This window comes from Haemaphysalis longicornis, unplaced genomic scaffold, assembly GCF_048455015.1.
Source record: "Haemaphysalis longicornis isolate Haplotype H1 unplaced genomic scaffold, Haemaphysalis longicornis Haplotype H1 scaffold_2, whole genome shotgun sequence".
In the NCBI taxonomy this organism is placed as follows: domain Eukaryota; kingdom Metazoa; phylum Arthropoda; class Arachnida; order Ixodida; family Ixodidae; genus Haemaphysalis; species Haemaphysalis longicornis.
Window position 1 is genome coordinate 192,150,487 of NW_027526295.1, and position 27,923 is coordinate 192,178,409.

The window sequence follows — 27,923 nt, forward strand, 5'->3', positions numbered from 1 at the left end:
AACCAACATAAAAAAAAAATACGAAGACACCTAAGCTCTTATTGTGCCGTGGATGCGAAGGCATTAGTGAGCAATTACCAAATGCACCCTCTCATTATCATCACTTCCTCTTTGATTCTTTCTGTGACTCAAAGCTAGAGGACATTCAGGAAGAGTAGTGTGCTTCTCGCCTAGCTAATATGGTACTTATAGAGAATACTAAAATAACTTTATGTAAGCCTCAGTAAGCCGAACGCCGCAGAGGCACCGGGTTCGATTCCCTACCAGACAAAAATTTACCCAGCTTTCTTTGCAGCTCAGTTACTTTAATTCGTTTAGACGAGTTTCCGTGAGAAATGTGGCGTCAGCCCGAGCATTCCGTCGCATCTTATTTTTTTCTATTAGTATTCCTGAAACCGTAGGCCCTTTTTTTTACGGGGGGTGCATCCGGTGGTTATAGTTTTGTATGCCATCTCTTGTCCACGACAACGCCGGATTTTTTATCTACCGAGCGAACTCATGATCGATCACGGGACAAAATAAGTGGTTTTAATGTTTTGAAGAAATTCATTTAATGTGAACTTATGAGGTCAGCTCCGCTGCCTTCAGCGCTTAGTGTTATAACGGGAGCCGGAATCATAAGCGGTAAAAAGAACGTCAAACGCAACGCGTACTCCCATGCGAAAAAACACAGCCTTCAAATTTTCGCGCCAGACGTCCGTAGCCATGATGTCATGTTTTTCTGCGCGCAGATGGCGACATAAAACTAAGCTTTTTCAGCATTTTTCAGACCCGCAAGCTCCTAAGAAAGTCTCGCTATCATTTATGAATGTATATTTTCCACTGTGTTTCAAAAAGTATCAACCGAAAATAAAGGTCACTTCCTTGGTTTTCCGTAGACGGCGACACCAGCGACACCATTGACCGCGGCCTTTTGATAATTTCGCTGGGGGTTATTAACCTCGGACGTCACAGATTGGGGTGGATAAGGTGTTTTGGTCGGCTGTGATAATCTCGTCGACGTCTGGAGCACTGTTTGGGTACTTTAGGAGCCTTTTCGGGTTTGCAGCGCGCTAGGGCTCCGAAGCAGCCGGCGCTACGCGTCGTCTGCTTCAGCGACTGGGGGCAGTCAAAAGATCGGTGTGACCAGTGACCAGTTCATGGAGGAAAGAATGGACCAGTTTGATCAGCTACGGTGCGCCATTTTTACTACCATTACCGGACTCGCTGTGGTAATGCCCGGGAAGCCGAAATGCATTCCATCAGCCCTCTGCTAAAAAAAAAGTTGGAAGTGCGTTTTGGCGCGCTTGCAAAAAAAAAAAAAAAAAAAAAAAAAAAAAGTGGGACATTCATAATAGGCCGTAGAAGCTTGGTAAGTAAATTATCACACCGCGCACGTCAGAAGACGCGAAGTACGAAAAAATTATTTCCCTGCGTGCGTAAAAAAAAAAAAAAAAAAGAGCTCTTTCGACGAAAATTGTGCTACAGTCGTCTGCTTCGACCGCAGTCTCGCCGGCCGCCGACGACTTTGTGCTTATTGTTTTCATGTTCACCGTGGCGTTCTTTCAAAAGTGTCCAGTGTCTCCTAATAATATTGAACAAATGGCTCCTCGCGCACATTTTTGAGCAAAAAGGGTCCAAGTTCTGTGGGGCGCTTTACGGATTTACCGGCGGGGTTGCCTGCTCCTGCGTTCTCACGTGATTGGCTCTGCGTTATTGGCTCTGCGCGTAGCCAATCACGTGAGACCGCATGGGAATTCAGCCGCGCCAGACGTTCCGGCGATAGGCTGCTAAGGGATTTCATTTTGAAGTAACACGTTGCAGTTACTGCCACATGCTGTACTTTCGTTGAGTTAAATTTCATGCATATATAGCGCTGCATTCATTGTATGAGTTCATGCATGTTTAGTGTGGCATTTATAAATTTATTTGAATTTTCCTCCACTGCGATGCTTTTATTTACGCGCAACAAATTTATGCGTATGCTATTGCTATATGGTCAAATTTTATTGCATCTGCATTCACTGATGCTTCTACATGGTGTTGAGGCTCTCTCAAGCTACCAGATGCAGATTTTTTTCTTCAGCCTCCTCAGTTTTTGAGATGGAAACAAATAAAAAGATAAGCATACTGCCACAAGCAAGTTTTTTGGCAATGAAAAGGTTGACCCTCTTGCAACGACCATCCAATTTCTCAGGAGAAAGACACAACCGTGACATGGAGAAAGAAATACTAACCGTGATGTCAGTGTAGCTGGCTTTCACAAATTGTGCAAATCAAATAGTACATGGCAAGCTTGGTCGGTTTCAAGGTACAATCGCTACCATGCTCTTTTAAATCTTGCGGGTACGACGAGCAACGTAAGCAACGGCCAGGAATTTATTTGTATTTGTTTTTTTTTACCAGTTGTGCTCAGTGGTTTATATGGCACAAATGTGAATCAACTTCCATTTGAAGTCAATGCTATAGAGTCATTCCTCTATCGCCCTTGTCTGGTTGCTCCTTTATTTTTCCCTCTTCAGTGAGGCAAAGTTGTTCTGGGATGTAAAAATGTTATGTTTCCAAATAAAAATTGCCAGTACAAGGACACCTAAGCACTTCTTGCAAGTTGTGAATGCAAAAGCATTAATGCCCAATTGAACACAGCAGTGTGCTGCTTCAAGTACGCTAAAAAGTCACAGCCAAACAGGAGGGAATAGGTGAATTAGTTATGAGCCACTGATGGCAGTGGTCATTAGCCAATCCCATCGAGTGGGTATGGGAGAATTGCGCGGACGCTGATACTGCAGCGCAATTGGAATTGGTGTAGCTATGAACTTGTACTGACCAATGTACCCGAGTGGGTATGCTGTTAGGCCTATATTAAGCCCGAACATTTGGACATGCTAAGGAATGCCAGTACACAGAGCTGCACGTTCCGGTTGCAGAAATTGTCCCATAGTCAAAGGCCTCAATGCATTCACTTGGTCCATTTTGAGTCAGCTGTTGCCACGAAGCTGCAACGTCAAGGATGCACCCTCGACTCTCATTTTGAAGGCCTTGGGTTCAATGCCCATCCAGTTGCAATTACTTTTCTCATCACTTTGTCAGCCATTTTAGGAGCCGTTCCACAAATGCTAGACAGTGACCTTTACGCTCAGGGGCCCATTTAACGCTTTCATGTGCAGTGAATACTGAGCTGCTCCTAGAGCAACAAATTTTTGAAGCGAGATGGAACATGATGCTCACGTGTTGTGTACGGACGTCTAAACGTGCACCCAAAGCAACCATTTGAATTTTTCACTGCAAGCTTATTGGCAGCGCTGTTGATGGGTAGAGAAAATGTCTAGCACTAGGAACTGTGCAGAAAACTGCCCTTTTTTTTCCCTCTAAACGACCATTCAGTCAACCTTTACTTCACTGTTTAACCAGCATCACACTCATGCCAACTTGTAGTGTCAAATATGGCTGAGAGGCAGAAGCAGCTTTAGAATGTGTAAGGGTACAGAGGGGGCAAGGAAACAGATAAGTAGCTTCTGCCTTCTTCCCACCACTGCACCAGCTGCAAACAGTTCACCACAGTGTCCTACACTTCCTCGACAAATACGCTTATGGCCTCCCTTCTGAAGATCATGTGGAAATGTGAACAATGCTGAGAGAAAAACAGACACAGGGGTGCAGTACAAAACGTTTATATAAAGTCTCGTTCGGTAAAGCTCTAGTGTTGAATCTACGGGAAAATATCACAGACACATGTTACCCCAACGACACATATTGCTTCGATTGTGTGCACACTCGCAGTGTGGTGTGCGCGTAGCAGAGGTGTGGTGGCATTCTCACTGCACAGCGCTTGCTCGCACAACAGCTTTCAGCACCGAATCTCACAATCTCAAGGCGTGGTACAGTTCTGCTGAGGCAAGCAGACCCATGGCAAGAAGCGCCTCGAGTACCCCTCACAGACGGGAATGCATACCGGAGCCAAGGTGCGCTTTCCTTGCCACATTCTTCCACGCAATCTAAATTACAGCGCAGGCTGTCTCATGAACCGGCAGCCGCTTTGGTTGACTTAAGATGGATGCAGAATCCCGAGGTTACGCATGCTGCGTGAAAAAATTTGGTGGTGCCTACGCTGTCGTAGAAACGCGACGTTAAAAGCGCTAAAATTGAAATAAAAACACCTCTTAAAAATTTTTGGCATCGGGTGCACCCTTAGAGTTCCTGTCAGTACTTGAACGCGCCGTACAGCGCTGCCTTGGTGATGAAAGTCTTCACGGCGGACTCTTCGAGCTTGTGGAATGCATCTGTCTGCACCACTGCTGTCAGGTGGTTCAAGGCAAACCGGAAGCAGAATTCTTCCAGGTCCTGGAATGCACCAAACCATACAGGGCTGTAAGCACTACAGAAGTTCGCTGAGTAAAACAAAAATGGTAGGGTACTTCATTAAAAGCGGCAATGATCTTTTTCTTTCTGAACTGCAGTTGGGAACGTGAAAAATTTGTAGTAAAGCGAGAATTTGCATAAAGCAACTTTGCTGAAACGAGGGTTTACTGTATTTGATTTGCCGATATGCTTTGCATGCAGGTACGCAGTGAACGAGACATTCAGCTGCAACTTTTGCAGCACTGTGCAACTTCAGCACTCAGTTTCTTCTAGGAAAAAGGGGACGCCCCCTGCATGCTGCTTTTCGAGTGTGCACATCTGAAGGGGATGATTCCCATTGCTGAATTAAGCTGCACTTGTGTGCGACTGCTACCGAACAACTTCAAACTAAATATCACCTAGCTTTATTGTGATGCAGACGGATAACGCCGAGCAATTTTCGTTTAACCAATCAGAAAGGAGTGACAACAATTTGTAAAACTCATTTGAAGTTCAGCTTAACACAACAAAATTAAAACATTTTTTACACCTACGAAAATTAATGGAAGTCCTAAAAAAAAAAAAAAAAAAAAAAGGAACTTTGCTGGAATGTTCCCCAGCCAGTCACTGTGCACACCTTTGCCTAAAAAACTTTCGCAAGTCGAGAATCAACAATCTTAGGGGCTCAGTCAGACAGAGCAGAGTAAATCTCGCAAGATGTCAGAAGAGTTTTGGACCAACCAACATTTGGAAGTTGGACGGCAAGATTAGAGAGAATCCTTGCGCACATTACTGTGGTATGGGGAGTCAACCAATGGCATCGCGCTCGTTCACCTGGCTCGGGAGTTCGGCTCCAAGTAAACATGAGAGGTTGCCGCATTACTCTTCATAGTAGATAGCCCTCACTATCATTTCACCACTATCATCATCCATACGGAGCCTCCCCAAATCCACGCATCAACTACGGGGACCGACCTTCGCCTCGAACTTGATGGCGGCGGCATACAGCATGGCGACGTTGTCGACGAGAACCCCGTGCATGATGATGCGCTCGCAGTGGCGCTTGAGCTGGGCCTCGCAGTACGAGTTGGCCAGGTCCAGCAGCCCAATGGCATCCTCCGGTGGCAAGTCCACCCGGTCCGTGTACAGGTACTCCAGGAACGCCTTGTACACCGCGTACGGAAACGTCGTCACGTCCACCGTGCTGCGTTTGCCCACAGAGTGGCCATGAGCCTCAAGCCTAAATTGGAGGTATCACATGATGGGACAATATCTGGCTCATAAAGCACACCTCGGTGCAGCAACTGTAACCGCGTAGGCATCGGGGTGAACTCTCGTGCTGGAAAGAACTATGGAATGCGATCACCAAGAACAGATGAAGTAAAACAAAAGTCAGCTAGTTGAAGAGGGGCTGTATTCAGCAAGAAGAGAAGACGCCGTCATCGTTGCAGGTGACTTTAATGTGGATATGCGTTTAAGGCAGTCAGTGCGTGGTTCTCGTCATTTGTCGGAGTGTGACTGCAAATGTTAGAAGAGGTGCCAATGTTAAAACAACCCGAATGCATCCACCACAGCCAACAGAGCCTGAATAGATTCTGTGTTCGCTGAAAATATGGCGCGTGTTACCACAATGATTACAAGGCCATTGTTGTAACGGTTCCAACCAAACAATAAAACTCTTGGAACATGCATTTGTCTGTGTGTGGGATCGAATTTCCCTTTCATTTGCTTTGGTTAGCTCAACAGCTTTACTGGTCAGAATGGCTCCCCAATTTTTTTGTCTTTCCACCCAGGCATACACCAAGAAAACTCGTGCAACGGCTCAGTGTAACTCCTCAAAGGTCTTCAATACCTCTCTGCCCTGGCCACCATGCCTTTGAGGTCTTAGAGGGACTTTTTTGTAATGTCTGTACAGGGACGCTTTTTTTTTTTTTTGCTGTAGCCAGGCATGCACTGAATTCTGTTAATAACAATAGGGAAACCCAGCTTGCTATACGGAGCGGGAGGCAATGCATGCAACTGAAACTTGTGGGGAGAGAGAGGGAAGATCCTGGCACCACGTAGCTGCTGGAGCAACAAAGACACAGAGGAAAAACGTGAGAAGCTTTGCAGCCCTTGCTTGCTGCCCCACTTACTCTTTCTCGTCCTCATCCCAGGGTGCCTGAAACATGGACCGAAAGTGCTCGCACCTAAAACAGACAAGCAGGACATCGCATTGACACGGATGCTCCAACAAAGGGTCACAAAACACGCATGCGGTGTCAGCTATTCGATGCGAAGGAAACTTGGGAACAGAAAAAAGCAGATTGAAGTCTGCACAAGGTAATGAGCGTACAGAGAACTTGTGCAGTTTATGCCCATAGAAATAAGAAAAAGGGAAAAAAAAATTAAAGCTGTTCCACTTAATGTGAAAGCTGTCGGAAGTGCAGAGCAGCGATTCGCCATAATGGGCTGTAGCGCCGTTATCCGCTCACTGCTACCACCCCTGCAATTCGAATTTCCTGCTTTTGCAGTGCTCGCTCGCCCCCTGCCTGAAACTGCGCCATAGCGAGTTCTGTTCTTATTGTTCTTGCTTTCCCTCCCGCACGTGCCGGCATTGCCCTGCCACTTTTTTTCGCTTACTATCGTAAAAACCAACCCAACGAGCCAAACTAAATGAATGCGGGCACTGCCAGTTAATTACATATATTTTGCCTCAAATGCACCTACAGTTTTCTTTGCGCTAAACAACGGGGAGATGTATGAAAAGCGTCAGCGGTTCAAGAGTTTGGAACGCTTACGACTACATAAACCACTTGGCTTCCAAAGCCTCTGGATTTTGCCGCAACGACAACAACTACGACGGAACGCCATGTGGCTCTACTTGGGCCCAGTGAGCGGGCTACGACGACAAGGTGAGCCCTTAAAGTGCTCTGCACTTAATTAAAACAAACACAAAAGCTGGCTACGCCAGTGTGTACACCACAGCAGGCAGGCAGTCGAGTGAGATGTGTGCACTCATTGCTTTTTTTGCCACGCAGAGACGGCAAGAACCCCGAAGTTGGTTGCCTCACGTATGAGACAGAACAATTACCCCACTGCTTTTATAAAAGGCAGTTATTTATTGTACATGGATGCTCCAAGGCCCTTTGTAGCACTTGTCTGCCTTCATTCTGCCTGCGATTGTGCCACGAGCAGCGAGACAGCTCAAAGCATGCGCATTTATCGCAGAGACAACAACACTTGCCTCGGTGTTTCTTTCCCAGTGTGCTGCTTTTTGTCACTCAAGGACAAATGCAAGACAACCCCAAAGAAGGCTGAGAGCCACCAAAGTAACTCTTTCACAACTGCAATGTGAGAGAACCTCCAAGCTGCCAAAAGAAGCCAGCAGTCAAAGCAAGACAAGATGGAAGAGAACCAAGAGCAGGGAACTAGCAGCAGAGAGCCACCACATCCTTCCCGTGCAGCTTTCAGGAGAATGGCAACTCAGCAACGATACATGCAAATGGTTTGGTTGCACAACTGATTTTAGCTTCAAACGGCTGTAATTGTCCAGTTTGGCAGATTGGGTGCACACGAACAGAGATAAAAGAAGTGACAAAATTTTTTGAAACCGATACCCCACAATTAAATTTAACTTTACAAGTGAGCGATACAAGCTGCTTTCAGATGTATGTTGTATAGAAGGGTGTACAAACAGTGAAAAGGCGCATAGTATAGTAGCGACTGCTTTTAGCCCTGGCTTTGCTTTCGCGTGTGTGCTTTGCCAACTAAAACGTGGCAAAGCACTTGCCTAATGAGTCCGTGAAAAGCTAAGGCAGGGAAGGGAGTGGCAAATGGGCATGGCAAAAGACAATTACGTAGAATCAGGGCAGCACAAACGCTTGTCCCACTGTCTCCCTTTCTTTGTCTTTATCTGCACTCATATCAATGTACAGACGTCCTTTTCAACGCACCTAATCTTCAGTATGGCCTTGTGCACGTGGATCATGCGGCCTTCCACGCAGAACTTCAGGTCGCTAGTGCTCTGAAAAACAGAACACAAGGATGCTGTACAGAGAACAACTTTCAACATGCAAGCTACTAAGGAAAAGAAGACACTCGTGGCAAGAAAGCCCTCGTTTCTGCTTTAAGCATTATTGACGCTGCATGCGACTATCGAAATAAAGCATCAGGGCCTGCAAAAATCTGCCTTAAGGGCAGCTCACGGAAAAGGGTTCGCAGATGCGCAGTCGTGCTGCTGACTGCCGTGCTTGTTCACCCAGTGCAAAAAAGTCCTTCCTGCTACCTAGCTTTGCACTGTACGGTAAAAGTTTCAGTTGATTTTATTTCCTTAGTACCTATATTGGCTTCGCTGACTTCTCCCGCCATCAAGTGGCCTTAGATTTTTCGACTAGCGAACCATTCAGCGAAGCGTTGCCTGTGCGCTTGTGCAGCGCTTGTGTGGAGTGACCTTGACTTGGAGCTAGATACGGTGTACAGACTAACAAAGTAAAGAAAGGCACATTCTTCCATTCACAAACGTGTCGTGGCTTTGTTTCAACTGAGCGAACGAATTGCGACAACCCGTCGGCGGCCGGCGGACTAAACGCTGGGCCGACTGATTCTGCCAGAACATCGGCGAGCCATGCAGTACCTCAGTCAAGCCAAGTCATCTCTTCCTGATGTCACACGAAAACGCCACAGAAAATGGGCGAGGATGCAGAAAGGAGGACAGCATTTTCGAATTGATTTTTCTACTACATAAATTCGCTAAACGCGCTCACAATGGTCAAAACATGACCTATGGACTCCGGGCTACAATTCGTGCTAGTAATTCCGCAATGTTTACAAATCACTTCAGTGTCTCTTTAAAGAGGCCTTCATTTGAGTGGTGATAAATAATGGCTGAAAGGTAGGTTGCGATGTGGTTGGATTCGCGCAAGTTTTGTTTACAGTGCAATACAGCTTACAAGTTTTGTGGCTCACACGATGTACGTTACAAGCGGTCTACACTGTACCAAAAGAAGCATCATTTGCTGCACGTTCCGAAAATACCTTTGGAATCTGTAACTGCATAGGTGAATAACCATGCCAGAGGAATCTGGCTGCGTTTGCTACATGGGACTGGGCTTGTGTGAGAAAAGCAGTGTTGCCAGCACAGTACGAATTCTACAATGGGCCACGCAGAGGGCGAGAGGTCTGATGCAGATCCAACACAGGAGCTCACCCAAAACAGGTCATGCAGCACCGGTCGACTGCGGCGGCCTTTACTCAGCTAAACAACATCGAACATTATGTAGCCAAAAGACAAGCGCTACATGATCTCTATCTCTCCTTCTTTCCTCCTTTCATAAAATTAAAACTTGCTGCATCAACCTCAAGGTGCAACTTACGGGGTCATTGAATGCCAGCTTGAGGCTGTCGCCAACTTTGTTGTGGTTGCAGATATCTGAAAGGGTAACAATGCAAGGAGTAATCAGGAGGTGCTGATGGGACTGCAAAAATCTCCGGGAGCGTGCAATGGAAAGCAGGGGCAGTGCAGGTGACAAAAATTATTCAAATGCCTCACAAACCTCATCTTGCCAATCTAAATGCTGGTAGTGCAGTCAAACTACTTGGTTCAGGGCTGCAGCAAATCGAAGCAATTGTTGCGGCCATAGAAAAACAAGCATGTCATTTGCTCAGATGATTTAGAAAAGGGGGCAGACTGGTCTTAGAGCTATTTTTTTTATTTACCAACCAATTTTAGTAAAACTACACTGCATTTTATAGTTTTTTGAGTTGGTTTCAAATCTGCCATTATATTTTTTGTAAGTTGATTATATTTTGAGTTAATTAATGATTAATTGCCATTATTTTGGGTCACAGTTACCACATAACCACTCCATACAGAATGGCAATGACCACGTGGCTAGGCATACAAATGACTAAAGAATACAACATAGGAAGGACTTTTTTGATTCAGCTATTTTTGGTCGTTTTACAACACAATGAACTTCGCTTCTCCCGCGCTCTGCCAGAAATGGCTCGCAGGTAGTGCCAATTGAACACAATAATAATTTCTCAAAGCCTCCATTTGAAAAATTTGTTGCCAACATTGTATTCTCCACACATTTCGGTATCAGAAGCAAAAAGAATTACAGTTGTACCTGCTCTAGGTGCCGAGATATCTGTGAATGAAATGCTAGCTTTGCATTGCAAGAAAAGTGCCGTTTCACCATCGAATTCTGTGCTAACTGAGCTGTACAGTGCACTTTAAAATGCTATCATAATATAATAACAAAATATGGTGCCTTTTGATGAGGAAATTTACAGACTGATAGAAAAATGGCCGTGGAGGCCCAAAATGCCATTTTTCAGAAAACGCTTTTTTTGACCGTTTTTCGGCCCCAAAGACCCAACTTCCCCCTTAACAACACACATTCACAAAACAATGGATACAACCCTCCAATTTTATGACAGGCTAATTTTTGAAAAATGTTCGCTCATATGGTAAGCATAAGAAATAGATGGAGGTAGAGAAAAGGCGTGAGAATGCCTCTTAGATTGCAAATGTAGCAGTTTCTTCAACAGGTAGGCATTTTTGGCAACCTTCGTGTAAGTAAAGTGTAGAATATCCATTATGGCAACGATTTATGCTGCAAAGACATCACTCATCTGACAAATGCTTGCGCAAGCAGATATACTGCTGTGGAGCCCACACACACTTCCCCCTATCTCACAGTGGTTCTGAACATTCGTAGTAGCACTAAATGTAGCGGGCCTAAACACAATTCCATACCTGCCAGGTTTGCCGGGATGGCATTAGGGAGATCTGAGCGGGGCGGGAAGGGGGGGGGGTGTTGTAGCAACAACAGAATGGGTAACCTTACAGACTTTTTTTTTTTATTTACTTACAACATAGCAGGAAATGAACTGTTTCTTTGTCCAAACTACCAACAAGCTACACCACTTAAATGTTCCACGTGGCTACCGCCGCCCCTTTCAGAAAGTCCTGGAAATAGTACTGCAAGCGCAATACAAAACAGCAGGAACTGCACTGTTTTGTTCTTTCGTCTAAACTAACAACAAGCTACACCACTGAAGACTTGCTAAATCTTCAGAACTGCCGTCCAGAACGGCCGTGCTCGTGCAAAAATGAAAGCAGCAGTGGCGCTGCGCTTCTATCAACAGTAAACTAACAATGGAACGAACAGGTTCACCGTCTGCGCATGGCCGACTACGCTTTTTAAGCACTTCACTGATAACAATGCCGAATGGTGTCGGGTTCAGGTATACCTCCGGCGCATTGTGGCCAGACTGGGAAAAAGATTTGGCCAAAGACGGGTGCGTTTCCGGGAGATTTTTGTTTCGGCCGTACAATCTTACAAAACCATGAAAATTCGGGAAACCTGGCAGGTATGCAATTCGAAAGTAACTGCAACAAGCCCAGCATACTGCCCCATCATGCAATGCACATCACCGCAGAGCATTTGGCATTCTAAAGTTTGCTAATTCTAATGCTTGCTGCCGCTCTTTGTAACAGAAGCCAGCTGGGCAGTTTGTTAAAAAAAAAAAATGAAAAGGAACGATGAAACGTGCACTTACACTGCAGATTAGAAAATGGAAACTTAAGCAATAACTGCTGCTTCATACCGCAATTCTCCTCTCAACTGTCGACAAGACAAATTTAAGAGAATGTTCAGGGTTAAAACACAGCTTGAGCATAAGCGAAGGAAAATTGGATCCTACGCTCGCCACAGGGAGGCATGAGCGCATTCAATTGCCAAATGATGCCCTTCGCAAAGGTTTCAGTGTCACACCACCATTTCTTTCGCTCTTAATAAACGGCACGAACTACTGATTGATTGTAGGGTTTTAACGTGCCGACGCAACGCAGGCAATGAGGCGCGCCGTAGTGTAGGGCTCTGAATTAATTTTGACCACCTGGGGATCTTTAACGTACACCGAAATCTCCTACACACGGGCGTTTTTGCTTTTCTGCTCCATCAGAAAAGCGGCCGCCGCAGCCGGGAATCGAACCCGCGACCTCGTACTCAGCAGCACAACGCCTTAGCCACTGAGTCACCGCGGCGGGTAAACGGCACAAACTAATTGCACAGATAGTTGGAACCGGCTACAATGGCAGCCATAAAACATTCTCGCATAACTTGACAGGTGGCACGCTAGCTGTGCACTCAAACTGATTCAGGCCTTACTACGCACGACGATTCCAGCATTTGCTTGGCCAGATTGTTGTGCAATAGTGCAACCAAAGCACCGCGCAGACGAGTGGAGAGGAATACAGGGGCCAGTGCACACAAAGAATGGCGAGAAGCGGCATCTTTGTTCGTGAGAGGGGACGCACCGACAATCATGGGCTTCCAGGAGACGGTGGGGCAAGCGAAGCAGGCGAAGACATCGTGGATCGAGTGGAAGGGGGTCTCCGTCGGGGTGGTCACCGACTGGCCCCTGCACTGGCCCCACATGTACACGCGCGACGTCTGCGTCATCAGGGCCGAGATGTGGTTGTAGTGCGACGCCGCTATCTCCACGATCCTGCAAGGCGGGGAAGGAAGGCGCCACCAACAATGCTGGGTTCCCATTGCCCGTAACTTGAGGGAACATATGCATCCCAAAGGTGAGTACGTCTACAACTTTTTCTTTGCAAACCGACTAAAAATTTGTTTTGGCCAAATGAAATTTAAGTGCTTAAATTCGTTGCTTTATGTCCATAGTTACATCACTTGAAAGCACATTCATGGAGCAGCATTTTTGTATGTAAAATCGCATTTTCAGCCCAACAGTTGCTGCAAAAGATGTGCGCCAAATCAGCCATTCTTCTTTTAAGAAGAAAAAAAAAAAAAAAAATCGCCATTTTTTTAAGTGCAAACTTTCGGTTGCAGACAAGTGGTGCAGACAACGAACCACGAACTGAGTTTAACACCTTACGGTGCAGTGAAGTCAAGTGCTAACATAAAAATGCTCCATTGGCCCGTGTTGCTTCACAGACACCAAGACAGAGCAAAGAAACTGCCAAGCACAGCTGAGCTCACACTGCACTTTTTAAAAATCACACCACAGGCAGTGTAACATGCAGTGTAACACTGGACAGTGTACAGTGTAACACCACAGGCACTATAACACTGGCAGTGTAACATGCTTTCTTGAGCAAGCCTGCAGCACGACACTACCTCTTTCTTTTTTTTTCTGCAACGGTGCAGATAACACGGCCATTGCAAAACTTGACTCAGCTGCTGGCCATTTCACACGGCAACCGACCCGAGCCACATTGGAATGAAAGCAGGCATAGAAAGATGAACAGGAGCACACATACAAGACAAAGAGAGGAGGAGGAGAGGGGGCCGCACCTGCCGATGTCTGTCGGCATCCGGAAGGGGCTGACCTGGTTGGCCTTGTTGCCCGTGCCCAGCTGGCCATACGAGTTGGCGCCCCACGTGTAGAGCACGCCTTCATCCGACAGGGCCATGGTGTGGGCGTAACCACAAACAACCTGCACCCAGCCAACAAACAACGCCGGCACACCACTCCTTGACAACTCTGGGACGCTTGACAACTCTACGGGGCGGCACTCTCTAGGGTGGAGAGTGCCGCCCCGCTCTAGGGTGGAATTCCACTCTAGGGTGGAATTCAGAAACGGCTTGAAGGGTTCTGTTGTCATCGTGGCCACTATTTCTCTTTCTGCAACAGATCATTGCAGGAACCCCGGAAGCCTACGACAGCCCGCAGCAATTCCGGGAAAAATAGAGGATCCTAATGTTTGCAAGATAAGAGTCTTTTTTAAAAAATGTGCTCAAGTTGCCAGATACATTTATTTTAGTTACATAACAATACCTCACTTTATTTTTTGCCGCAGAGCTGTATTAGGCTAACCACTCCCAGATTTTTCATGTCTGCCTCAAAACTCCCAGCGCCCAGAGAGAAAACAAAAAGCATGTTTGGGTTTGAATGAGAGTTGAACCCAGGTGTCCAGATTGGGAGCAATGTGCTTTACCACAATGATACCCTGCAAGGTTGCCAAGTAGTGAAACGACAGTTAAGGCTACTGCGTGTCACACGACAGGTTAACGTGATGGAACGCGAGTCGAACAAGTGCACGCCAGCCTTTATCGAGAAGCTGCCACTTGAAGTGTGGCCAGTTGGCCCATCAAAGTTATTTACACCGAAGAATAAGAAAGAAAAGCGAACACAGAGGTTCAAACGCAATGCAGCAGAAAAGAAGTCTTTGGTGCGTGCCAGTTATTGTCTTCAAAATACTTAAAAGGAGTTTCTTATGTCAGTGGCTCAAGGCTCCAAGCACCTTCTATGAGGAGGCAAGCAAACCAGAAAGGCATGTGCTGACACCTTGATGCGCGAGGTGGCGTTGGACGGAGAATATGTCATTTACCAGACGCCTGTTGGTGACCATTGTCAGTATGTGCGCTTGCTGGAGGAGATTTCAACCTGAAGAACTGCTGCATCTGTGTTGCAGAGGCCAGGCCAAAGTTATTGCGGAATAAAGTGTATTCATTTCATAGTTCCTTGCAGAAGTTTTCTCCCATACAGCTCCGCTGGTGTCCCACCTTATTAGAGGGAAATGGCTGAAATTTTTTTTATTAACGGAGAACACGTAGAAAAATGCTGCCAATCATCACATTTTCCCATGGGGGCACCACAAACCATTTTCACACTTTTGGCACTCTCCTGCATTACTAAACAACTGCTGCAGCCATGAATGGTATACTACATGTTTTCGCAACATTGATATGCTGATATTAACTAACCAGCTTTTACGCGTTTGTATCCCTTTGCTACAATTAGAAGTTCAAAGCACAATTTTATCCAAAACAATTAAGCCTTGTGAACAATCAACACACTTAACCCTTTGTGGCCTGTTGTCGCGCCCTGCCCGAAAACGCAACACGGCCGTAGCAATCCGGTGTCGGGGTACGCTCGAGTTCGGTATTCAAGGCTAAATTTCGCAGTTTTTCTCTTTTTTTTTCACACATGTGGGTAAAATGTGTGGCCGCTCCGGTCTGCACCTTTTATTCACTTTCTAGACCAAAACAGAAGGAATGTGGGTAAAAGGTCCAGACCGGAAAGAGTTAAACGAGCAGACCCAGTGGAAAACCCACATAAAAAAAAAATTAGCCTATTATTTACTTGGGACCAAAGAAGGCAAGGCTGTTGCCAAAATATAAATTTATACTTTGAGGTACACACAAAAAGTTAAAGCAATTCCACTCAACGTGAAGGCTGTCAAGTGTGGAGCAGTGAATTGCCAGAGGGGCTGTAGCGCTGTTCCCCGCTCTTTGCTACTACTCCTCATGCTCTTTCCCTGCCTCTCTCACTCCCCTGTTCATGAATTGAACAGCGGTTTGTTCAACGCAATTAAATTTTCCCGCCTTCGCAGTGCTTGCGCGCTTTCTCTGGGACAGCTCGCGTCATGGGCGTCGGCAGGATTTTGTCTTGAAGGGTGGCAAGCCCTTTGTATTGAGGGAAAAGAGGGAGAGGGTTCGGGGGCAGGGCAATAGCGCTGGGCTGTCCCTTGGGGGGGGGGGGGAACAAGTGCCCCTTTTGCACTCCCCTGCCGACGCCCATGGCTCGCGTCCTTCTCTTTATCTTCCGTTTCTTATTTTGCCTGGAACAGCACGAGCGGGAGTTCTGTTCTTTTTGTGCTTGCTTTCATCTTGCCCGTGCTGGAGCCTTTCTGGGCCATTTTGAAAGTGTGAAAGTGTCATTTATTTCTACAGCCACTTTTTTTTCGCTTACTAACTGAACGCGCAGACTGCCGGTTAAGTACATATATTTTGCCTCAAATGTACCTGCAGTTTTCTTTGCATTAAATAATGGGGCTATGTATGACCAGTGCCACTGGTTCCAGGAGTTTCAAACTGTTCCGCCTATAAGGCTGACAAGCGGGTACATTTTTGAAGCCTCTGTTTGGGTGCGTGACGCCGTGCGATGGCGGTGGCTAGGTACCGCAACCGCGGACGAGTTACAGCGACAAGCCGAGCCCCTAAAGTGCTTTGCACTTAAAAAAAGGGAACCTTCGCAGCCATCCCAATTTTAACTAGCACCAGGGGAAAAGGAAGGGTGCATAGAGTCGGCCCAGAGCCTGCACTCACCTTCTGGATGACCACACCCTGCAGGTTAGTGACGCGACAGGGACTGGTTTGGTTGACGTTGTTCCCGAGGCCCAGTTGCCCGTTGCCATTGTAGCCCCAGCCAAACACCTGGAGGGCAGCAGCAACAACAGGGCCACCAGGTTGCACACCAATGGGAGCAGAGTAAGCAAAGCGTATCCCCTGCTACCGCACGAAGCACCAGCACATAGAAGTTTGCGCCTACCACATACGCTCGACGCAGCTATTAACTCCGACGTTCTAAATTACAATCTTGCAAGCAACTTGTAGCAGGCAAGCAGTTTTCGGAGTGCGTGCAAAAGTTTCGTCAGGGCAGGCTGGGCAAATGGAGGAGGATTAAAACTTGGCAGTGCAATCTGCTCCACCCACCTCCCCATTCTCCAAGACGGCCATGGAAGATGTTTGGCCACAGGCTACACCGATGCAACGTCTTCCACCTGGGCAATGCGTGCGCAACGGTTAGCGAATTCAATCGGCACACTTCAACATCATGGGATGCTGCGTAGTTCACAAAATTATCTGGCTACAAAACAATGGTCACACCGAATGCTGGTCACTACATGAATGCGGCACACGCCTTGAAAGAAGACAGTGTTGAAAATGAATGATTTATTAAGAAGCATGCTGTCATTGCATTACAGTATCGATAGCTTAATTCCACGTTCACAACTGAAGTGGAAGCTTGAATGTATCACCCAGAGAAATATCCCACTGTGCGAAACAGTTTGTCCCAAAGTACTGCTGGGCAGGAGGCAAGCAGTGGAAGACAGTGTACAGAAGGGGCCATTGCAGCAACAGCACTGTACAATACGATGCACTGGCTATGAACATGACTGGAGCTCGCAACAGCCTAGAACACACCGAAGCAGTGCTACACTAAACTCGGCAGGGTGCGAGGGGTGGCACTCACCAATTCCCGAGCTCACTTTGCGGGGTGTAGGCTGATTTGTGGTCGAGCCCGAACCCACCTGGCCACAATTGTTCTGGCCCCAGGCATAAACCTGGAAATTGAAGAAAAGAGGGCGAGAATCAGTCAACTGCAACAACAACAAGGGACAAATAAGGGTCTCCTGGCAAGGAATTTCATGCCCAGCTAGTTCAGCAACTTCAGACAGATCCAGAACACCCTTTAGTGCAGCTTGCAAAGGTTGTTTATCATGTAGTATGCATGCAGCTGTAAAAATAAAAACTTCAAGTAGACCACTCATCTATTTTTTGTGTTCTCATAAAAATGACTAGGATAACAAACAAAGGCAGAGTGAGATCCGAGATTTCCCCAAGCTACACATTCTCCAATGATCCACACGTGTGAGAGTGCGGATACGTGGATGGGTGGTGTTGCGACAGATGGCTTACGCCGGCCCTGACACGGCCACAATAGGGTCGGGGCCTTCCCCTGACATCCCCGGAGATCACGAAAACTGACATGGCAAGCGAACTTCGTGCTGTGCTTCGTTTTTCACAGAGAGCTACTTTCCCTACTGAAATATCAAAAAATAGCTGACCAGAGGTCAAGACAAGCTGAGGATGAACACTGATTGAGCGGACTGGCACAGGTTATCAAGGTTTTCTTTAAAGGGGCCATGACGAAGAAAAAAAAAAGTGTGTTCAATTTGAAACAACTAGACTTTGGTAACTTGCTCAGCCCCATTCCAACCACGGTAACCAGAAAAATGAAAGAAATGCCGGAGGACTTCAACTGTAACACTACAGTGACATGACATGCTAGTATTAACAGGCGTGACACAAGAAGGGCCAGCACTAAGAACACAGCTGTGCGTGTGTTAACTGCACACTAGCATTCAAATAGTACCACCAAACGACACTAGAGGCTTCAGCAAATCGCTCAGTCATGTCCCTTGGCGGCTGCCAACTGCACAAGCAAGACCCTTTCCACTGCTTCTTGTTTTCCTCGACATCTAAATTAATTGTTTGAAGTTTGCGACAAAGTCAATATCATTGTTATCGGGACAAAGCAGCGTTTTTTTGAATGACCCGACTGGTATTTTGACTCCTTCATGGCCCCCCTTTAACTATTGGTAGCTTAAAATTTTAGTGAATAAATTTATCCCCGCTTATTACATGCACCATCCACAGACTCCCGACATCACATTTTAACAATGCCTTCAGCAAAGCGGACAATGACACAACCTTTTTTTTTTTCCCCCCACTCCATACCTATACACCATAGAAACCTGTATCGTCACTATGGCAAAGTGAGGCTCGCAGCCTGCAGCCTTGATGTTTGCCCACCCTTCTTCAGCAGGACATGAAGAGCATGGTCAGGCAATGTAAGACAGGTTTCCCCATAAACTCGGTTCGTGTAGATTGGGGCTAAACCGGACGGAGGCACGAGCGAAGCTGGTTTCCAGACTAGCAATGCAATACCGCAGTAAGCACAGGTAAAGAGAAATCCACCCTAACATAGGCAGCAATTTTTAGGTGGCAATATTCCCGAACCAAGTTACCAAGAAAGAACTGCAAGCAAAGCGAACTGCACATGCTGCCTCCCCCGGGCCCCGTGGAGTGGTGGCGGCTGCTCACCTCGCCGTTGGTGGTGAGCGCAAGCGAGTGGTGCGACCCGCAGGCCACCTGGGCCACCCGGTGCGCCAGGCCGGCCGAGATGGAGGAGGGCACGAGGCCCTGGGTGTTGCAGTTGTTGCCCAGCTGGCAGTAGCCGTTGTGGCCCCAGCTGAGCAGCTCCCCAGCCTCCGTCACTGCCAGCACGTGGGGGCCGCTGCCGTACGCCACGCTGTGCAGGCCACGCCGGCATAGGGAATCCACTGGGGAGGGCAGAGGGGGAAAGTCAGCGCCACACTCTTTCACAAATTAGAACAACCCCACATTGGTTTGCGGATGTGGGCAAAACCTCATCGCATTTCAGGTGACACACTTAAAACATTGCTTAAAAAAAAAAAAAAAAAAACTTTCAGGTGTCCTCAGCTAACGCCTAAGAGACGTGAAGGCGAACGCCTCCACACGTATACACTGACAGGCCTTTTTTGGAGCAACTGAGGTAAAAATGGGATGTGCGCTCAGGACTTGCAGGATGACACCCGCAAAAACTGTCGTTCCAGCAGTTCTTCAAGAGGACGATACCTGCGGGTGTTCCATCAGTCAGGAGTAGGCATCTGGGGCCTACCGCTGATTAATGACCACCTTTACATGGCTGGTATGCTTCCTTCGTACTGCCAGAGCTCTCGTGGTCACATGGTAGTTTTGGTACTTTTTGTCTCCCCACGGTTTCGATCAACCTAACCAACCTGAAACCTTCATGGCGTACATTATGGAAGATGCATCCTTTGCAAACGACGTCAATGCAAATGCAATGCGGTGGTGTGTGGCGAGCTGACAGATGAGGACATGATTTCTCAGGTCAGAAGAGCGGAACCTGCCACTTCCAGTGATGACGAGGAGGAGAAGGATGCAACACCAGTGTGGCCATACACTTGGAAGTGATGGTCAGATGGAATGCCGCCCGTGTCTACTTCAGTTTTCAAGAAGGTGAATAGTAGGCCATCAGCTAAATTCACTAATTAGGGCAAAATATAGTACTGGATATTGCCTTCAAGAACTAAAGGCACACTGCAATCCCATAATTTGTAAAGCATCTGATTGTTTATATGCCCTACTGCTACTGCTGTTATTCTTCTCTTTCATTAGTTTGATCTGGCTTTCCCTTTTCCTGAGATGGCTTTCAAGATGGCCTTCCCTTTCATTTCGGATTTACCAGCTCTTACTGCATTTGTATGTAGGCCAACCTACTTTTACACTCTAGTGTCCCTGTAAAGGAACCAATACTGTCCCCACAGACCATTTGATTACCAACGTTGACTCTCCACCCCCCCCTTGTAGCAGGAGGGCACCTTTGCGAGGCTCCAGGCTCCCGTGGGTGTCCCCGAGGCCGAGGCATCCGCTCGAGTTGGAGCCCAGGGCGTAGACGTCGTCGTCCTGGGTAACCATGAGGGCCTCGTTGCCCGAGCTGCCAAAGACGCATGCCAGGCGCAGCTTGGACACAAATGCCTTGTCCAGGTTGCTGAAGATCAGCCACTTGTCCAAGTCCGTCGTGGTGCCCAAGTCCAGCGCCGGAAGCGACGCTGACCGCTCTGCCATGTTTAGTTCTCCCTCTCCGTCCTCCCACAGCACCCTGCAATGCACACATGCATTACAGTGCATGCAAAGAACAAAAATTTCCTTTCCTCTTTTCAGAGATGCATTGGTTACGATAAAGGGGCCATGCAGCAACGTATGTCGCCTTTTCACAATAATACCAGCAAACACAAGGAGTCACGGGGTGGTTGCTAATAGGCTAGGCACACGTCACGTGTTCAGCAAGCTGTGATTAGCTGCAAATAAGGCAGCTATGACACAGCTCCTGGACGGGAAGTTACATAATGGTCCAGCGGACGAAACAACTCCAAGCTGCTCTCCCATCTGCCAGATGCTCTTCCCAAGCAGCAAGAGCAGCTTGGGCAGGTGTGGGCTGCTCCGTGGAGCAAAGGAATATGATTGGCCAGTTCCGGGACTGGTGGGTAAAGCCATCGCAGAGCTGTTCAGAGCAGGCAAGTAAGAGAGGCCAATAGTTCGGCTATCCACAGTTTGCAAATATTTGTTCCACCAGCCATTTACTGATACCAGATACGCACGAGCCCAGCCAGCACAATGATCCTCCGAGACTGCTATCACTATGATCCAAGACAAGATCACCCACATGGGCCAAAGTATGACGAGTTCGCTTGGCAGCTTACTTCTAGAACAACGGGAAAACGCATACAAAAGTCCAAATTGGCGCTTTTTTCCCGAAAAGGTCCCAACAACGCCAGACATTTGCCATGACATTTCACGTAGATTACATATATGAAGCAAAATACATTGACCATAGAAACAACCATCTAAACAAGCAAACCGCCCAAAAAAGTAGAAAAAAATTACCTTACACTTTGTTTAGACACATCCGACAACTACTTATCTTTACAACACGACACACGCAGCTCCGGATACAATCAATGACCGAATGCTCGCGGCAGCGCCTTGCGTTGGCTGCATCAGCTGTCACAGAGAATGCAACCAGTCATGCAACCCCTTTTGTTGTCATTCACGTAGCCTCCAGTCTTAGACGCGCGCTATTTGGAATACTTAATATTCCAAACTGCACAAAGAATTCACAACGTACGAAGGGTGGAGGCCACGGGAAGGACAACGAAATGGTTGCATCCCCTAGGAATAAAAGCGCCGACAGCCAAAGCAGCTGCCGTACCCAACGTAGGTAGCTGTGAACACAACGTCAGCCCAGTCACGCTTAGCAGCGCGACAGAAAAGGACAAAATCTAAAATACGACGTCGCAATGTAACTTTGAACGCTAGCCTCGTGTTACGAGACATTGCCGAATTTGATACCGAGCATTAGAAAAACTTTAAGAAACTCTCCCAGAAATGCCGACGCTTGGTTATCTGCTTGGTTGGCTTGGTTATAGTAGTAGAAAACATTTGAACCAGTTTATCTACTCGCGCTGCGGACAAGAGCACCACTATAAGGGGAAGGTTCGCAATTCGCGAGCAACTGAAAAATTTTGCGCAGGTCCGTGAACGGGCTCAAAACGAACAAAGACCAAAATACGGACCTGTCAACAGCCGGAGTTGCAGAAAAGGCCGACGTGGTTAGACCTTTTGTCTCTGTTCCGTTGAATTGGAAACTTGACAAGGAACGCCTGACTGAGGATTTGTAGTTTCCCGTAGTTCTAATGGTACGCAGGGGTATTCACGAGGTGCTAAGCGAGCAAAACACAGCGGCAATTTTGACTCATTGTAGGGTGATAAAGGATTTTACACAACAGCTGAACGGGTGACAAGTGCGGCGGCGACGCCTTCCGGCGATGGCGCTAAGCTCTGGAAACAGGAAACCCGCCTTTCACGCCTTTCATTCCGACCACGATTCCGACAACCGTGGCTTCACCAGCTTCACCGATGAACGCCGACGAAGAGGCTTTCGATGAAGCGATAATGCCGCGCAATATATCCCTACTCATGCACGCGCTGACGAGTTCTTTTGGCGCTTTTAGTGGCGCACGAATATTCGAAATTTCGAATACCGCCTTAAAATTCCGTCTTGTTGTACCGCCTTAAAATTCCGGCTTAAAAATACCGCCTTAAAATTCCGGCTGGTTGTAGAAAGTTTACGCTATGTAGCCAGCTGATAAGCATGACTCTACACTCCGGAAAGCATGCCAGTGTCTAGAGTCACACACAGGTGATAGTGGAAATGCAAACATGCATTCCTTTGTCTCTCCCCGGGAGTTCGCGCATTTTACATGGGCAACCATGATTTGAAATATGAAAACACTGCACATGCAGTGTATATTAGTATGAAACTCTATGACGTAAACATTCTTTCAAGCCGCTCTGCTGTAGATCGAGCCACTGTAAAGTTGGCTTAACCCTACACCCAAATGCAGTGCTGAGATAACACCTTACCGGTGGAATTGTATAGTTTGAAGGCCCTTTTGCAGACGGTGTCACTACCACACACATTGCTAGCGCATCGTATCCTGCATTTTTGTTTTACTTCAAAAGTATTAAATGCCCACTACGCGACGATCACACGCCAGCGTTATCGAGCAATGGTACTAGAAGTGGACGATGGCACAAAGAACAAGAGGAAAGAGAGGAAAACTTACGTTGCGGCCCTTCATTTAGAGAGAGAGAGAGAACTTTTATTTGAGCCACGGTTACTGAGGGTTGGTGGTGGTTGGGTGAAGGCCAGCTGCGACTTCGGTAGCTCTACGTACCAGGGCCTTCTGAATCTCCTGGCTAGAGCTACCCAACTCCTCTCTCCATAGCTCGCTGCTAGACATCTGTGGGAAGGGGTCGTACGGGCAAGCCCACATGGAATGTTCTAGAGTGGCTCGTTGGCCGCATTGGGGACAGTTGGGATGCGGGAATGAAGAGGGCTGGTAGACGAGCTCTGCATGGAAAGGAGCCCGTTTGCAACAGTCGCCAATAGCGGGTTCGGTGAGGAATGAGGGAGGAAGGTGCAGGGGAGAAAGTATGACAAGAGAGTCGGTAGTGCTCCACGATGTCATTGAACGTGACAAGACGTTCTGTGAGACGTGTGTTAGAGAGCATGCTAATTACAGATGTGGCAAAGCACGTTTGTGCTAATAGCATATATAGGGCTATCAATCACAATTGGCCAAGCCTCGCAGTCAGTAGCAGAGACAAGAGAACAATGCAATTGGTAAATGATAATGACGATGGTAATGAGAAGGCACCACTGTGTGTGCGATATCTCTACTGCGGTGGGATCTAAAACTCAGTGGCAACTGTGAAACGTGGCTGCCCTTGGAAGTACACCTCAGAAGATGCCATGGATCCCGCTGATGACGACACTGTCCCAACGGAAGATGACAATCACGACAGACGTACCAATATGCATAGGGGATCCAATGCTTGTGCATACCAGCACATAAGCAGTCTTAAGTGCCTCTGTGATTTTATTTTTCAATTCTTTTTAGATTCCAAAGGTACTGATTATGCACATCTGCACCACTACAAAATGTACGTTTTCATAAATTATGTGCTTGTTTCACAGGTATATGGAATCAAGTTAACGCACAAATACCCCATGTATGCTTCTATACTAAGGTACAAGTTAAGAACGGCAATAGCTCAGGCAGTGTATTACTCCGCCAAAGTGACGGCCCCAGATGTCAGCGCGGCCACGCGTTTCGAAAGGAGATTGCACTTCATGCACGAAATCGCCTGCTTTTTCTCACGTAGTTTGCTTGTCGTCGCTGCAGTTTTTTATAATTAAAGTCTAAAAAATCATTGAAACGACTTGCGTCATGCCCAAAACATTCCCAGTAAGACGTGCTTTGCATCACGCGGAGGCACAGCCAGCTGCGGCAATGAGGCGCAGTGGCAACTTCCGTTGTCATTCTTAAGTTGCACCCGAGTATAGAACGTATTTGTCCCACGTTCTTAATTTTTTTTATCATTCTATTCATCTTTATCAATTCTGAAGGCACAAGTAATATCAGCATCAGCCTATCTATGCCCACTGCAAGGCAAAGGCCTCTCCCATAGATTTCCAATTATTCCGGTCCTCTGCTAACCGCGACCAATTTACCCCCGCAAACTTCTTAATCTCATCTGTCCACATAACTTTCTGCTGCCCCCTGCCACGCTTGCCTTCTCTAGGAATCCACTCTGTAAAATGACAAACGGTTATCTTGCCTTCTTTAAACATGCTTGTTCCCTGACCCGCTCCGCTCTCTTCTTGTCCCTTAACATAACACCTATCATCTTCTGTTCCATTGCTCGCTAAGCCGTCCTCAATTTAAGTTAAACCCTTTAGGTGAGCCTTCAAGTTTCTGCCCCAAGGTGAGTACAGGTAAGATGGAGCTGTCATACACTCTCTTCTTCAGGGACAATGGTAGGCTGCCATTCATTATGTGAAAATGCTTGCTGAGTAATATACACTATTGAGGCACTATTGCACGAGTCCACCACCTTCGTATTTCTTCTGCAGGTATAACACTTCCCAGCTTTTGGTGCGGTACTCGCCAAAGAATGCTTAGGAATGAATAAAGTGCTGACTTTAAAAACAGTGTCAATCAACTGTAGTTGTGAAACCATGCATAATGTCAAATGCAGGTACTTTTGTATAGCATGAAATTTTTCTGCCAATTGAAGCTATGCCGTTTCGAACTGGCATTCATGCATAGCAAAACACACAACATGCTCACCTAAAGGCACACAATTATACGTCGTATAAGGTGTTTTTAATCATTGTGGCAAGCAGTACATTTTATGCAGCCCCAGTGAGCAGAGTTTTAGCGAGTCTGGGTGCAGCCAAGCACAAACATATTTTGCCTATATTGCTCCCATGGCTGCTCCTGCTCTTCACATTAGGCACATAATGTCAGCATACATAAGGAACTTACAAAACCAGAAAAGAGATTGTACCATGTTTAGCACCTTGGGAGCTTAGCAAACTTTATAAACTCGTATTGAACATAAGATTGCCTCATGATGCCGTCTGGCCTCAGCCGAGACCCTTCACAGTTACCACGGTTTCCGTTCAGTAAAGCACCGTGGAAGAGGCAAAGGCACTGACAAGTAATCATTTCGACATCGTGCTTTGAGGCTCCAGGTAGATGTTGCTTGAGCGAATTTGAGCAAGAGCAGCGGCTCGCCTGTCTGTGTTCTGGAAGAGAGCTCGGATCAACTTCTTCAGTTCATCGGCAGCGAAGCACGACGCCAGAGGTCCCCTACCGTCAGCCCACCGGTCCATCACTTCCCTCAAATTAAAACATAGGAGCTGCTTGAGCTCGCAGAATTTCCTCCACTTGCCGACGCTGTCGGCGGCGAGAACCCTGGCATCCGTCGGATAGCCTGGGATGTCGAAAATGCCAACCGCTTGGTCGGCAACCTTCTCGAACACCTGCGCCAGTTCCTCCGAAAGAGTCGACGCAATGTCCTCCATGCTCACCACGGTTTTGACAACGTGCTCAAGCACCGAGTTGAGAAGGCTGCCCACAGCTTCCAGGTAGCTTGTGACCGGAAGGACATCCACCCAGACACTCTTGAGCTGCTCAATGTGGAACAGGCACCGTCGAAGCGCGCCGTCCAGGCCTTGGCTCTCTTCCGACAGCGACACCTCGCTCAAGAAATCCACCAGGTGCTGCCGCTGGCGGTCCACCTGCTGGCTCAGAGCGATCCTCCCGATCCAGCGGATCTTGGCCGCCAGGTCGACCAGAGTGGTGCGGCCGTGGAACCACACTCCCAGGCAGAGCAGCTCGTGTGCCAAGTACATGCAGTTGTTGTGGTGTATCGCCGTCTGCAGAGGGATGGTCTCGATGAGGTACTGGTGGTGCAACGGTGTGACGCAGCAGTAGAGCTCGCAGATGTGGCGCACCGTGCCAACCTGCCACGCCTGCTCGGGGCAGCTGCCGTCGGAAGCGTCCTTGGCCTCGTCTATTATCGTCTTCAGAAGGTCCACCAGCTCCTCCATGAACTTGCTCACTTGGCATTTGGGAAACTTGAACGGGCTACCGTCCAGGCAGTGCTCCAAAGACGACATCTGCTTTTTCGCCAACGGCGGCTCTCCGACCACAACAGTGTCGTGCAACTCCCGTTTCATCATGGCCCGTGCCTGCAGAAGAATGCTCTGGCTCTGCTTGCTTATGCACAGCGCCTCCAGGTTGGAGACCAGGCCAGAGAAGCCCGTCTTCTCCGACGACAGAAAGTTGGCGGCGATAAGCTGGTTGTGGAAGTCGAGCAGGGCGCTGGCCGGATAGCTGTGCAGGCGGCTGCCGTCACTCGGCACGGCCGGCTCGAGGCAACACTTGGCGACGGTGTCCGAGAACTCGGTGCCGATAACGCTACCCATCACCTGCAACAGGTCCACGCTGACAGCGTTGTGCGCGCGCAGGCGTGTCGTCAGGAAAGTGAACAGCGTCGACAGGTTCACGAGCACGTCCTTGATAAACGGCGCTTTAGACTCGTTGAACTCGACGCGGAACGTGGAGGAGTCCGGCGGCGTCACGATGACCGACTCGTACTTCACCATGGGCGTGACGATGTCGGCCAGGAGCGAGCGGCCGAATCGGGCCATCTTCTCCCGGAGCTGTCCCTGCTTCTCGGCGGCCTCCACGAGATTGGCGAACGCCTTCGCGCCCTCTTCTTCGACTGTGGCGAGCGTCAACTCCGTAACGTGCGGCGTCCTGCCCACTTTCCAGATGACGTAGCGCTTCCAGAGTTCGGAGAGCTTATAGATAAGCCGTTCGCACCGGATGCAGTGTTCCGTGTGAAGCGGCCATACGAGCTGCACGTCGGGGCCGCCTTCTAGCTCATCCACGACTTTGCGCACCTCCTCCAGCAGCTTCGAACACGCCAGCAGGTCCTCGGCGGCGAAATGCTTTTCGGCCTCTTCCAGCAGATCGTGAAGGCGCGCGTACCGACGTACTTGCGCCGACTGCTGCTCGATCGTGTCGAGCTCACGCGACAGCAGCTCGAACTCCGTAGTGGACTGCGCCAGCATTGGCTTGACGTGGTCCTCGATCTTTTTGGACACTTCCTCCACTTCGTCCACGGCAGCTCGAAGGCAGCGCGACAAGTACTCGGCGTCTCTGTAGTAGGGCAAGAACATATCGTACTTTAATGCCAGTTCCTTCTGCATGTCTGCCTTCAAATCATCCACTTTGCGCGACAGACGGGAGACGGCAGCCTTGAGGTTGCCTTTTTCAAGGGGATCCTTCGGCTGCAGTACTTCGGCCACGAGCGACATGCTGGCGACGCTAACAGGAAGCGGCACGATTGACAATCAAGGAAGCCGCCACGGTTTGCCCACGTTTCGCGCTCGATCAAGCACAACGGCAAAATAATTGTTGTGCCAACTTCGCCTTCCAACACGTTACGAATACAGTGCGCATTGGAACCTACCTCCAACCGCTCAACCGTCGCTATTTAGGACCACCTTCCCAACTCCGAGAATTTCTCAGGAAATACAAGTAAAAAAAA

General features: G+C 48.0%; 1 protein-coding gene across 4 annotated transcripts; it reads right to left on the reverse strand.

Annotated features, from left to right (window-relative positions):
* Positions 1 to 3,634: 3,634 nt before the first annotated feature.
* On the reverse strand, positions 3,635 to 27,909 carry LOC144169696 (RCC1 and BTB domain-containing protein 1-like). 4 transcript variants are annotated; one of them, XM_077698998.1, is made up of 13 exons: positions 25,894 to 26,117; positions 20,270 to 20,550; positions 18,948 to 19,186; positions 17,314 to 17,404; positions 16,773 to 16,840; positions 16,386 to 16,493; positions 13,629 to 13,771; positions 12,626 to 12,816; positions 9,672 to 9,727; positions 8,253 to 8,323; positions 6,453 to 6,506; positions 5,293 to 5,521; positions 3,635 to 4,320 (listed from the first exon to the last, which is right to left on the reverse strand). In XM_077698998.1, the coding sequence occupies exons 1-13, from the start codon at positions 25,971 to 25,973 to the stop codon at positions 4,180 to 4,182; spliced, it is 1,752 nt and encodes a 583-aa protein (XP_077555124.1). In that variant the 5' UTR covers positions 25,974 to 26,117; the 3' UTR covers positions 3,635 to 4,179. The 4 variants fall into 4 exon arrangements, with proteins under 4 accessions (XP_077555124.1, XP_077555126.1, XP_077555125.1 ...); XM_077699000.1 differs by lacking the exon at positions 25,894 to 26,117 and adding an exon at positions 22,025 to 22,359; XM_077698999.1 differs by lacking the exon at positions 6,453 to 6,506.
* Between the last annotated feature and the right edge of the window lie 14 nt (positions 27,910 to 27,923).